The sequence below is a fragment of the Hemiscyllium ocellatum genome, chromosome 36, assembly GCF_020745735.1.
Source record: "Hemiscyllium ocellatum isolate sHemOce1 chromosome 36, sHemOce1.pat.X.cur, whole genome shotgun sequence".
NCBI classification, from domain to species: Eukaryota; Metazoa; Chordata; class Chondrichthyes; order Orectolobiformes; family Hemiscylliidae; genus Hemiscyllium; species Hemiscyllium ocellatum.
This window is the reverse complement of record NC_083436.1, coordinates 37,165,356-37,179,601: the sequence shown is the minus strand read 5'-3', so window position 1 is coordinate 37,179,601 and position 14,246 is coordinate 37,165,356. Positions and strand designations below refer to the sequence as shown.

Sequence of the window (14,246 nt, the reverse complement as noted above, 5' to 3'; positions counted from 1 at the left end):
GAGTAGCTTGGAGGGCAACATGAAGGTGGTGGTGCTCCCATATATCTGATGCCTTTGTCCTTCTAAATGGAAGTCGTCATGGGTTTGTCCAGGACTATCAGAGGAACTTTGATGAATTTCAGTGAAAGACTGCTTATGGAGGAATAATGAATTGTGATCAGGAGCATTACATTTAATGAAACATCAGTCATATACTTTTAGAACAGTAGGAAATCCCACGGAAGAAAAACAAGTAATTCTTTCACAAAATTGAGGGAGAAAGTTAATCTTACACTCCTAATGAATTGACCAGATTGAGAGGGGAATCTAATTTGTACTAGCATGCTATATTTATCAGTTGTATTAGTGAATAGGTTAAGAACAGAAAATGACTTCAGCTCCCCCACCAACACCCCTATGTGCTGCTTGAGATGTCACAGAAGGCTTGTCAGTGTCTGTCAAATTCTGACAATATTACTACGCACAAGAGTGTGTGCTGGAGCATAAAAGACACAGAACGTGGCATGTTCAATGCTTCCTACAGAAGTGTTGCAAATTAATTGCATTCTGCTTCTGAGAGAGATCAGGAGGAGTGTTGTCAAGGAGATGCTGAGTGAATATGACCACAACTTGCAATGAACTGCTTTTATCCCCCTCTCTTCCAGATAATGAGACTGGAGTTCAAAATCCAAAGTTGAACTTCTGAGGAGGATTCCATTATTTGTCATGTGGCATTGTTGCTTCAAACTTAACATTGCTATTTCGGTTTCTAGCTTGGTTTGTTAAATATATACACAAGCATTAAGGTCAGGAGTGAGAATTCTTTTTAAAAGGAGAGAAAGGGAAAGAGGTGATGGTATGAGCCTACTGCTTTCCCTGATAAATGCACATTCTAATCACCTGTCAAAATGTACAAGGAGAAAGCTCTGTGTGAGTTATCATCTCATTGTAGATTATTCTCGCAGCAGTCTCATGTCTGATGTAAATTAACTGCTTGCTGCAAAAAGGATTGAGATAATTATACGTTTGTATTGTACTTTCCTTTATTTCAGTGTCTAGGTTGTGGGTTGGAACCAAAATTTAGGACTGTTGATTAACTGTCAATTTCCAGAATACTTTGGAAGATATTATCATTAGGATAAATACTGTCTGTATATAGATGTAAGCATTTCAGATAATGATAATGAATTATCGCAATTTCTGTTTGAAATGGTGATGTTTTCAGTTTGAGGTCAGGCTGAAAGTGCTTTCTGTGAAAGATCTCCTGAGATTGAACAATCAATTATGGCATTTTGTACAAAGATTATTAAGTGGATTTCTATTTGATGTGAGTATCACTCACCGTCATTGAGTTTGACCAAGCTTAGGGTACAACCTAACCAAGTACTTCACTATTCTCGATACAGGATCAGGTCCCTCCTTCAATGTCATTGGTCACAGTTTCCAGTTACAAGCTAAACCAATGGGTGGGCCAGTGTTATGACAGCTAATGCATTAACAGTATCTGAAATGAGGCTGAAATTTTGGCCATCCAATTTTGGTGAAAAAAAATCCATTTGGATTAAAAGTTTCTTTTCAAATCACATTTAATTATTCACTGAAATTTGCATGGACATGGACTTGGCCCCATGATTTGGCTATTCTGTCTGCATAACAGAAGGTAGGTTTTCAAATCATTGTTGTAAAGGGCAATCCATTGGGTGGCACGGTGGCTCAGTAGTTATCACTGCTACCTCACAGCACCAGGGACCCAGGTTCGATTCCCACCTTGGGTGATTGTCTGTGTGGAGTTTACACATTCTCCCTGTGTCTGCGCGCATTTCCTCTGTGTGCACCGGTTTCCTTCCACAATCCAAAGATGTGCAGTCCAAAGGTGAATTGGCCATGCTAAATTGCCCATAGTGTTAGGTACATTGGTCAAGGGTAAATGTAGGGGAATGGGTCTGGGTGGGTTACTCTTCAGAGAGTCGGTGTGAACTTGTTGGGCTGAAGGGCCTGTTTCCACGCTGTAGGGAATCTAATCATATGTTTAGCTGAATAGAATTCTCAGTTCTGTTGCTTGCTCTGTACAAGTTGAAGATGTTCAGTTTCAAACTGCACAGTTCCATGTTAGGAATTCACTTTGGTTTATGGTCACCAAGAGATGAGACAAGCTTTCTGTCCAGCTCAGTGTTGCAGAGAAGAGCAGGGGCTGATTCTTGGGGCCAAAATGATGAGCTATAGGATAGGCTGGAGTAATCAACCAGAAGGGATTAAAGAGGCACCTTGCGTAAGTGCCTCTATGATCTAGGCATGTTTCATATGGATGGCAGGGAAAGAGGAAATAGTTAAAACTGGTGAAGGAGAAATGTTTGAGATGGCTATCCAAAAGTTTCGTACGCCAAGTAGACAACATTTGGAATTGTCATTGTGTAAAGGTAAAAATTTAGGCTTCTTTGAGAAACTGAGATAACCACATTGTCAGTGTTTTATTCTAGATGGATGAATGAGCCAATTGCAGAGACAGTATCTTGCAACAATACTTATTGGGATCTAATGCAGTCTCCTAGCACATTTCCCTTATCCTCTTACCTTCAATGACCACATCAACATTGGGTAAATTTATCACTCAATGATAAAGTGATATAATACAGGAGGAAATACTTCCAAGAGCTCAAACAGCAAAGGTGAACTGAAAAAGCGGTCCAATTAATATTTCTCTTCTGATATTTCCTCAGAATCCCGTAGTTCATTCTCTTCAAATATTTATGCAATTCCCTTTTGCATCTTCTTATTTAAAATTGTTTCTGTCACCATCTCAAGCGATGGATTCTACAACATTATAACTCGTTCAGACCTTTTTTATTTCTCCTTTGTTCTTTTGCTAATCATCTTAAATCTATATTTTCTGATTAGTGATCCTTCTGCCACTGGAACCTGTTTTTATTTTCCTTTTTTTATTCTATTAAAGCCATCAGAATTATCATGGTTTAAACACCTCAATAAACCCTCTTTATTTCTTCTATTTAACAAGAATAACCATAGTTTCTTGTATGTCTCTATTTCACGGAAGTCCTCCTTCCCTAATACCTTCTATAAAATTTCCTCTGGCTTCACTGTCCTTTTATTAGTAAGATACTCAGAACTACACATGATACTTCAGCTGAGACTTAACTAGTGTTTTATAAAGGCTTAGCTTAATTCCCTTGCTCTAGTCCTCTTATACTATATTTGCAATGCCACGTTTAATTTTTTTAATTAATTCACAGAATATGGGCATCGTTGGCCAGAGCAGCATTTATTGCCTTTCCCAAGTTGCCCTTGAGAGGGTGGTGGTGAGCTGCCACCTTGAACTACTGTAGTCTGTTTTTTGTATGTAGTCCCACAATGTCATTAGGGAGGGAGTTCCAGGATTTGGACCCAGCAACTGAACAAACTGTAACCCTCATGATGTTGTCAATGGAGTGATGGTAGTGCCATTGAATGTTAGATTCTCTCATTGAAGATGATCATTGCTGGCATTTTTGTATTGTAAACTTTACAACTTTTTTCCGTCTTACCTTTACACAGAGTATCTCAAAGTTGTCTTCCTTCTCTTTCCAATTACGTATAATATGAGACGCAAGCATGAAGTATTCCACTTAACGAAAACTGGACTGCATTTAAGAATCTTTGAACATCCCCAAAGTAAACGCTAGACATTGAATTAGTTTTGGGTGCAGTCACTGCTGTTACATTGGAAAATAAACAATTTTCTTGTGGAGATGAAATGTTAAACATTTGCTATTTGTGTTTTGCTCTGGATTCATGGAACTTTAATGACTGTGTGGCAAAGAGATTTAGAATCTGGTTATTTTTTAACTTCAGTTCATCAAAATTGCTCATGTAAGTGATTTATTACTTATTAGGTGCATATCTAAAATTATAATTTCCAGACAAATCAAATAAACTCGCAGTATGTTCATTTCAATACATGTGGGTGTATATTTCAAAAACAAAATCAAATTGTAGAATGATGAGTTTACATATCTGCATTGCAAATAGAGAAGAAACTCCTTCAGCAATTAATAATTATAAAGCCTGATGATGGTGAACCAGTGGCTATCATAACATGTGGTTTAATTCTTCTACATACTTAGTGTGGGTGAGTAACGTAAGTCACCATAGTCCTACTGGACTATAAGTCCTGTCTCTTATTAGGGCGATACAACTGTTGGTAGTTTAATCTGACAGTCATCACACCTCAGGTGAGGGTCAAAGTTGGGAATGAGGGACCATCATGATAACCTCAGCCAATGCAGGAATTGATCCCATACTGTTGGTGTTACTCAGCATTGCAAACCAGCTGTCCAGCCAACAGAGCTAATTCAGCCACTAGCATGGGGGAAGAGAGGTAAAGAAACACAGAACTGCTATTGTATGTTGATGGTGAGAAACATGTTGGCAGGAGGTAGGAGCAGATGTCCCTTTTTGTTTGGGAAGGAGACATGTTGCAGTTGAACAAATCATTGAAGTTCAAATTCCTTTATACACCTTGCTGACATTTAATAAAGTCTGTAAACTTTATTCTATGCTACTATTTACTCTAGGGCACTGGTTTCATTCAATGAATCTTAATTAGTTTTACATTTGCTGCTTTATTGCAAAGACCGCTTCATTCATTAGCAAGCCCACTATGGTTCCACAGATCAAAGCAAGTGAGAGGTTTGGTCTCTACACAAGGCAATGGGGAAAGGAAACACTCTGTGAGGTGGTCAAAGAAAGGGTTGCGGACCATCCAATTGATCTGTGACAATGTTGGTCTACTCACCATGAGACTTGATGGAATAATTAGGAAAGAACTAACAGTTACTTGGTAGCACAGAACATTGCTAGAAAAAAATATATGTTTAATCAAATCTTTTTGTTTTGCACTCAGCAGGCAAGTTCACAAGAAATACCAATGTAAAGAGAAAATCCATACTGAATGTGAGGAGAGTGCTGAGTGTTTGGCAAGTGGACTCCATCAGTTCTCTCCTCTGAGTGTATTATATATTCATTTTCAATTGTCCTGGTGAGTGCGAAATGAAAAGCTTTCGACAAAATGCTTTTTCATCCAGCAATACTTAAGAAAGAAGTGTTTCCTGTGGCATTTGAGCTGGTAGTCTGCTCTAGATTTTAAAATATTATTTGCTCATGGGATCTGGGCATTGTTGGATACATCAACACTTGCTGATCCCTGATAGCTGTTTGAGAAGAAGGTGGTGAGCTGCCTTCTAGAACCCCTGCAGTCCTCTGAGTAGGGATGTTCAGAGTTGTTAGGCAGGGAGTCCCAGGACTTTGATCCAGTAATAGAATGGGAATGGGAATGTAGCTACACATCAGGATGGTGTGTGACTCAGAAGGGAGTTTTCAGATGGCTGTGTTCTCATGTCTGCTGCCCTGCTCCTTCTAGGTAGTAGAGGTCACTGGTTTGGAAGAGTTATGAAGGAAGTTGGGTGTGTTGGCTTTTGTAGGTGGATCATACACAGTCACTGAATATTGCTCATGAGTGCAGTGAATTTTGAATCTGTTGGTTGGGAAACCAATCAAGTGGGGATGCTTTGTCCTGGGTGATGGACAAGCTCTGGGGAGTCAGCAAGTGAGTTACCCCCTGCAGAGTTCCTAATCCCTGGCCTGCTGTTGTATTTATGTATGTGGTCCTGGTCAGTGGTAACCCAAGAATGTTGATAGTGGGAGAATGCCATTGAATGTCAAGTAGCAGTGGTCAGATTCTCTCTTGCTGGGGGTGGTCATTACATGGTACTTGTGTGACACAATATTTTTTGCCACTTACCAACCTAAACCTGGATATTGTCCAGATCTTGCTGTATTTGGGTATGGACTGCATAAATATCTGAGGAGTTGTAACTTGTACCATCATCAACTTTTGACTAGAGTTTTCCCCTAATTCCCATTTATCCCAGTTTTGCCAGGACTCCTTGATGTCACAGTCTGCCAAATGCTTCCTCAATGTGATGGAGAGTCACACTTCCCTTCTGTGTGGACTGTTGTAGTGAAACAAAGAAGTCACTCTACACATTCCATCTTTTTTAACATTCCTATAAGCAAATATTCCATTTTTGGTTAGTTACTACTAAACCACAAGAAGCTATTGATCAAAGATAAATAGTTCTATCACTGGTATTCAATATGTTTTTCAACCAAAGTCTAGTAATTGCTGACAATTGTGCAAGTCACACTTGTGTGAGCAATCTGTAAACCAATTTCAAAGACTGGTAGAGATCAATAAAGCTCTCTGTTCTAAGAAACTGAATTGTCAGCCCCAGAAAGCTGGCAGCCATTATGTCCGCTTGCCTATTCTTTTTAGAAATAAATCTGGCCGTTGCCTTGGTGACATGCTGTACAATCCTGCACTAAAATGTTGAGACTCCTGCCCATCTGTTCAGATTGCTGCAAGTGGCAGCAAAGGAATGTGTTTCAGACTGGTGTTGGCTCAGCCTGAATTCCTGCCCCTATCTTGATGTTACAGGAGAAAAGCTGCATGTGTTTGTGTAGGTTTCATTGGCAGCTTACTGCATCCTCCAAGCACTTCACGGTCAATGGAATACTCTCAAGGCAGCAGCTTACATACACACAGTCTGGTCTTAAATTAAATAACTAAAATATCTTGCCATTGGTTAAGGTATAAATGTTGACCAGGATGACTGAATGCCCTTAGTGGGCAGAGATACTATGAAAACCCACAGTTAAATGTGATGGAGTGGGTGGTTGTGCCTTCAACTGCTCTGTGCACTAAGTCCTTAAAATCTTCATCCTTCTCTCTCACATTCTACTTAACACAGTCTGATCAAACTTCAAGTCACCTGTCCTAATGTCACATTGTCACATTTTGTGAAGCACCTTGGGGCATGACTATGTTGAAGGCATTATATAAGTCTAAGCTTTCGTTGGTTAGAGTATTGTTTAAAATATTCTAATCTGGAAATTGCAACTCCATCTGAAGAAAATGGACCAAGCCACTGTCCAGCCCAGGGCTAGTACTGTTTTGCCATTCATGTACAGATTGGAAAGGGTGACTTGTCTTGTGTTGTGACTTTTCAATGAGTCTGAATGTTCCCATTGCTTCTCTTGTTAGTGGCTGAGAAGACCAAAGAGCAGGCGTCTCTGGTTGGTGGTGCCATGGTGACTGGAATGTCTACAGTTGCTCAGAAGACCGTGGAAGGAGCTGGAAACATTGCAGCTGCTACAGGTCTGGTGAAAAAGGATCAATTGGTGAAACAGGTTAGCTTTTTAAAACTAATCCCCTCCCTTCCAGACCCATCTCTACCTGGGTTTGTCTGCAAAATGAATGACTTACCCGGCTCCCTCATATCTGTTTTATTGCGGTCTGATACAGTTTCACAATATCTTTTTTATTTGCATTGTAATGACAGTGAGTGACGTCAATACTATCTGAATGTAATCTTCTGTCTCCGAAGAGACCCAAATGGCTGAAGGCTTTGAAGGAATAATATAAGCATGGAATGATTATATTAAAATCTATTTTGTCAGCATGTTAGCTGAGAATCACTGAGAGTATTAAGCTGCACATGCAGGAATAGACTGGTTATTTGAAACTTGTGAAATGCATTGAACCACATAACTGCTCTGTTAGCCAGCAAGCAGTATTGGAAGAGCAGTTGCATTTTAGTTGTGCTCTTAAGGTCAATTTACTTTGAGAAAATGTGAAAACAAATTCTCTGAGAGAAAAGCTCCCTTGATTAGGAGTCTGTAAAGAATATGTCATATGAAGCTGTGAAATTAGAATCATTTTAGAACTAGTGAAAGCTTTTCATGGTGAGACCATGGAGATAAGCAACAGAATGGAATTCAGAGCTTGAAGTGATGAGATTCCTTCAGTTGATATCTGCACATCTGGATGTTAACTGTCTTGAGTGCAGGTTGGAGCAAGTCTGGTGAAAGGTATCTTTAAGAAATGCATTCAAAGTCTTTGGTTTGTTTTACTAGAGGGATAGAATGCAACAGCAAGTAAGGTATGCTAAATGGATTACTGATTACACTCCAGTATTGTGTTCAGTTCTGGATGTCTTACTTTAAGAAGGATGTTGAAGTTTTAAACAGCGTGCAGAAGTGGTCCAATAAAGAAGTATTTTTTAATTGATTCAAGGGATATAGGCTTCGCTGGTTGGATCAACATTCATTACCTGTCTCTATTTGCTTTGGGGATGATGGTGGTAAATGGCTTCTTGAACCATTGAATTCCATGCAGTGTGGGTACACTATTAGGGAATGAATTCCAGAAATTTTACCTAGTGCCAGTGAAGGAACAGTAATGTAGTTTTCAAATCAGTATAGTGAGTGGCTTGGAGGTCAACCTGCAGGAGGTGGTGTTCCCATATCTCTGCTGCTGTTGTCTTTCTGAATGGAAGTCAAGGATTTGGAAGGTGCTGTCTCAGAGACTTTGAATTTCTGCAGTGCATCTTGTAGATTGCACATACTGCTGCTACTGAGCTTTGCTGGTAAAGGGAGTGAATGCTCGTGGATGTGATGCCAGTCAAGTGGATTGTTTTGTGCTTTGTCAAGATTTTTGATTGCTATTAGAGCTGCACTTAGCTGGGCAAATGGGGAGTATTCCGTCACACTCCTGTCTTGTCGATGGTAGACAAGCTTTAGGGAGTCAGAAGGTGATTTACGTGCCATAAAATTCCCAATCTCTGACCTGCTGTTGTAACCACAGTATTTATACTTGTACAAAGCTTCTCCATGATCATTTTAGAACCAACCAAGTGCTTTTGAAATGTAGTTGAAAAGTGTGGTGCTGGAAAAGCTCAGCAGGCCAGGCAGCATCCGAGGAGCAAGAGAATCGAAGAAGGGCTTATGTCTGAACGTCGATTCTCCTGCTCCTCGGATGCTGCCTGGCCTGCTGAACTTTTCCAGCACCACACTTTTCAACTCTGGTCTCCAGCATCTGCAGTCCTCACTTTCCCTTTTGAAATGTAGCCACTGTTATAGGAAATATGACATCTAATGACACATAGCAAACTCCTTCAAACAGGAATGTGTTAATGGGCAATAATCTGCTTTTGTGATGTTTAACAAGGATAAATATTCACCAGGAGTGAGGAGGGCTGTGTGGAAATGCTGGAAAAGTTGTGAAGAGATTTGATGGAAATTAGTAATTTGGATATTGTAATTAAGAAAAGACTGTTGGCCGCAGGATAATTGACAAAACCAGAAGCAACATGAGAGAAAGTTGTCATGATCTGGAAAGATTTCTCTGAAAGGCTTTTGGAGCACAACATTAAGTTCTGGTCTCCCTGCTACTGGAAGGATGTTATGAAACTTGAGAGGATGCAGAAAAGATTTGCAAGGATGTTGTCAGGGTTGGAAGGTATGAACTATAGAAGGAGGCAGAATAGGGGCTATTTACCTTGGACTATCCAAGACTGAGGGGCGACCTTATGGAGGTTTATAAAATCATGAGAGACATGGATAGGGTGAATAGTCAGATCTTTTTCCCAAGGAAGGGAGTCCAGAACTGGAGGGCATAGGTTTAGGGTGAGAGGAGAAAGATCTAAAAGGGACCTAAGGGACAACCTTTTCACACAAAGGGTGGTGCATGTATGCAATGAGCTGCCAGAGGAAGTAATGGAGGCTGGTACAATTCCAACATTTAAAAGACAGCTGAATGGGTACATGAATAGGAAGGGTTCAGAGGGATTTGAGTCAAATAATGGCAAATGGGACTGGATTAATTTTGAATATCTGGCACAAGTTGGACTGAAGGGTCTGTTACTGTGCTGTAGGTCTCCATGACACTCTGGAAGCAAACTCAATAGTAACTTTCATGAGTAACTTGAAAAGGTTTCTTTGAGAGAGGATGTTTACAGGCCTCCAGGGGGAAAAAAAACAGGAACATTGGATTCACTGGGTAGTTCTATCAAAGAGTGAGCACAAACACAATGGACCAAATGGCTGCCTCCTATGGTGCAACACCATATGATTCATATTTGATGATGGGTCCTGTTCCTTCTCAGAGGAGAGTATTTTTCTCAGGTGTACAGATATGTCTTCCTATCCATCACTTTGTAAACGCATATTTCCATTAGCTAATCACTGATGGTTTACAAGAAGTGAAAATATAATGGTTTGCACATCTCTCCAACTGACTCAATTCTGATGATTTGTGGCAGAGCAGCACTTTGTACTTGCAAAAAGAGAGGCTATGTTTGGGGGTAAACAAACAGGCATTCAAACTCCATAAATTACCCTTTGTAAAACCATAGTTGAATCCTGAAACAATACACATTCATCAAGCCCAGGTTTACTATTAGAGTTAGCACACGTAACAAATTGGAAATAAACAAGCAGCCAAATGATAAATGTGTCACATTTCTGTAATTGATGGGTGGATGAAGCAGAGCACAGCAACTATTCACCACTGATCAAACTGTAATTTGAGGTTCATACTGAGATGTGTTTAAAAACAAAAGGACATCTCTTTTCAATTTGGTAAAAGTAAAGTTACCATAGTACTGCTATCTCCTTAGAGAGGGAGAGAGATGACTGGTGGTGACTTTAACCTGAGGGTCACCCTGCCTTAGGTGATAGGGGGAGGTTGAAAAGTTATGATTTTCCTGGTAAACTGCAGCAATTGAATCCATGCGTTAGCTGGTTTGCGATGCAGAGTGATGCTGTCCAATCAACTGAGCGAACCAAACCCCATTTCACCATGATAATATTATTGTAGAAAAATGGTGTACAGAAGGGAGGCCATTCAACACTGTGCGGCTAGGTGTCCAATTGTATAAAGTTTTGTGATCACATTTTCCTGCTGTTGCATGCTTCGCTTCAAATTTTATCCAAATCTCTCTTTTCTTTAGAAGGGAAGAAGTGTTTTCAAATCCTCCTCAGCTTCTCAGCAAATAAAATACTTTTCAGTGTCATCGATGTTGGAACATGGGTAAATGCAACAGTCTGTTCACTTAGAACAAAGTCTCAGAGATAGCAGTGTCATAAATGAGCCAATAATCTGTTTCAGTGATAGCTCATTGAGGGGTAATTGTTGGTCACACCACAGGGAGAGCTGCCATCCTATAAAGACAAGAAGTGTTCGATAAATTCAGCAGGTCTGGCAGCATCTGTGGAGAGAGAAACAGAATTAACTTTGAGTCCAATTTCTGTACAAATCCTGTCAGACCTGCAATGATTCTGCAACATTTTCTGTTCTTACGTCAATCTCCAGCATCCTCAGCATTTTACATGTTGTAGAATCTTTTACATCCCCCTGCAAGAGGAGACAGGGCCTCCATTTAATGTCTCATTGGAAAGGCAGTACAGCTAACAGTCCTGAGCTGATGTGCCACTCAGTGTTTTGAGTCTTTAGAGTGGGGACTCCACCTTCTGACTCTGAGGCAGAAGTGCTACCACTGAGTGAAGGCTGATGTTATAAGGGATCATTTAAGCATTTGGTGCTTGAACTAACACCACAGAGGCAGGTATCCCATTATCAAGTCACCTTTTATTTACACATGGAGTGTCCTTGACACAATCCAGCTTCGTCAAAGCCAGCTCTGAGTGAACAGGATCTCTGACACACCTGTTCTTTTTTTTATCAAAGGAGACAACAATGAGATAAGGGAGGAGTTGACTAAAGTAGACTGGGAAAAAAAGACTATATGGTGTAGGATTAGATTAGATTATCTACAGTGTGGAAACAGGCCCCCCCCGGCCCAACAAGTCCACACCGACCCCCCGCCAAAGAGCAACCCACCCAGACCCACTCCTCTCCGACCAATGCACCCAACCCAACGGGCAACCCCAGCATGGCCAATCCACCCGGCCTGCACTTTGCTGGACCGCGGGAAGAAACCGGAGAACCCGGAGGAAATCCACGCATGCACGGGGAGAATGCGCAAACTCCTTACAGACAGCCGCACATGGCCGGAACCGAACCCAGAACCCCAGTGCTGCGAGGCAGCAGCACCAACTACTGAGCCACCATGCTGCCCACACTCCTGTTCTTACCTGTCACCCAGGGCTCCCTGATTTGGGGCTGTTAATCTGGTCCAATCAGGGAACTCGCATTCTGACTTTATTAGCACTGCAGTGATTGTAACATTGAAACCTGATGTTGATTGGAAATTGGTGTTCACAACATTGAGTATTTTAACCTAATGTTCCCAAACATTGCTTGAAAGAGAAACTGAGACTTTGGAGCCTGTGATGGAACAGATGAATGCTCAGCATCCTTAATTATTTGATGGACTAAGAATGAAGGCAATGTGTTCAGGGTCAGCTATTGTGTTTCCTACAAGATGGCAAATTACTGAGACTCTGTCATTGGAGTTTAGAAGAAAGAGAGATGATCTCATTGAAACATGCAGGATTCTTAAGGGGCTTGGCAGGGTAAATGCTGGGAGGATGTTTACCCTTGAGAAAGTCTCTGACCAGAGGCTGTAGTCTCAGAATAAAGGAGTGCCAATTTAAGACTAAGATGAGGAGGAATTTCTTCAGTCAGGGTTGTAAGTCTTTGAAACTCCTTGCCACAGAGTTAGTGGGCACAGAGTCCTTGTGTATATTTAAGGCTGAAACAGAGAGGGTCAGAACAGGAATCAAGACTGATAGAGAATACTCAGGAAAGTGAATGTGAGGAGTGTTGGGTCAACCACGATCCTTTTTGAATGGCAAAGCAGGCTTGAAGGATTGAAAGGCCTTCTATTCCTGTTCCTATTAGTTATGATCTTACAAGGTGGCAGCTCATCCCACTGCTGTGCTGGTTTCCTACAAGACCTGAGAATAGTTGTGGGAATGTTCTGAGTCATCTACATTTTGTTTAGTGAGGATTTTCATTGAGTTAAATCTGTGAACTGATATCACGTACCAGGAGGATGAGCCACAATTGCAGGTCACCAATACGATTAGGCTGTCAGCCTTTTTCACAGTTACTGCCCAGCCATGTGAAGCTCTGACACAAACTGCTACCTTTGTTTTGCAAAAGTATGTTTTATTCATAAAATATCCATACGTTTATAACAAAACATTTCAAATCCAACGTGGCAGAAACACAATATAAAAGAACTTTTCCCAATTCTCTTGGGTGGCTCAATGCAGTTGCAAAATTGTAATGTTAGCTAAGTACAGCAAGAACTATGCAAATTCCATTACTGTCATAGAGCCCAAGAGGTTCTATCAGTTCCCAATCCCTTGACACAATAGGTCTGAAAGCCCTTAGAAAGTGGTCTTTCTCAATTTGTGATGATGGTCAGTTGGCTGGACAGCTGCTTTTGTGATGTAGTGATGCCAACAGTGCAGGTTAAATTCAAGTGTTATGTGTGCCTCAGCATGTAGTTTTGGACCAGGGCACAAGCCAGTTTGCAAAACACTGTTGAAGATAACTCCTTGTACTGGAAGGCCAGCAGCTCTTGGGCAGACGGAGTGTTTTTCACTGAATCCACAAACACACATTGAAGCTACAATTTGAATGCTATCTGGGATGGGCATTTCAGTATGGGCAGCAGAACCTTCCCCTCGAAAGGCCCCACCCCACTACCAACTTTGGCTTTAAGAGCTGTTTCTATTATAGTGAACTGTGGAGAGATGTGTCATTGCCCCAGGAAATATAGAATCCCTACAGTGTGGAAAGGGGCCATTCATCCCATCAAGTATGCACTACGTCTCTGAACAGCATGCCACCCTATCCCCATAATGGGGCATTTAGCATGGCCAATCCACTAACGTGCACATCTTTGGACTGTGGAAGAAGATTGGAGCACCTGGTGAAACAGACTCAAGACACTGGGAGAAAGCTCCTCACAGGCAGTCACCCGGGGTTGGACTAGAACCCAGGTCCCTGGCACTGTGAGGCAGCAGTGCTAACCACGGTGCCACACACTGAGGGATGAAGAGGAGATGAAAGTGACAGTTGTGCTGAGCAATGCCTGAGCCATCTGTTGCTTGGATGTGCGATGTGACCAGGGGTTCACAGTGCTAACTGGGAATGAAACACGAGTGTAATAGCTAACTGATGATGGCATTGGTCCCCGAGTGTCACACTTACCCTTGCTGCAGATGGCACAAGCTGTGCCTTGGGTGGCATGCTGAGCCAGTCCTAGCTGGTAGATTTATAAAAGTGTGCACATATGGTCTGGCGCTTGTTATTGTCCTTGGCAAATCTTCACAACCTTAAGTAGTATTTTCAAACCAATTTAAAAAAAATTGGATCAAAATGAATTAATACGAAGGCTTTCAGTGTTATGGAAGAAGTCGCTAATAAAATAAAATGTTGTTTTCAAGAAAAATTGATG

General features: G+C 41.2%; 1 protein-coding gene across 2 annotated transcripts in view; it reads left to right on the top strand.

The window, feature by feature from the left end:
- LOC132833336 (alpha-synuclein-like) overlaps positions 1-14,246 on the top strand; it is a 77,580-nt gene that overhangs the window by 10,157 nt on the left and 53,177 nt on the right. For both annotated transcript variants that reach the window (XM_060851521.1, XM_060851522.1), the window contains exon 4: positions 7,076-7,221. In XM_060851521.1, coding sequence (XP_060707504.1) covers positions 7,076-7,221 — 146 coding nt within the window. The remainder of the gene's footprint in view (positions 1-7,075; positions 7,222-14,246) is intronic.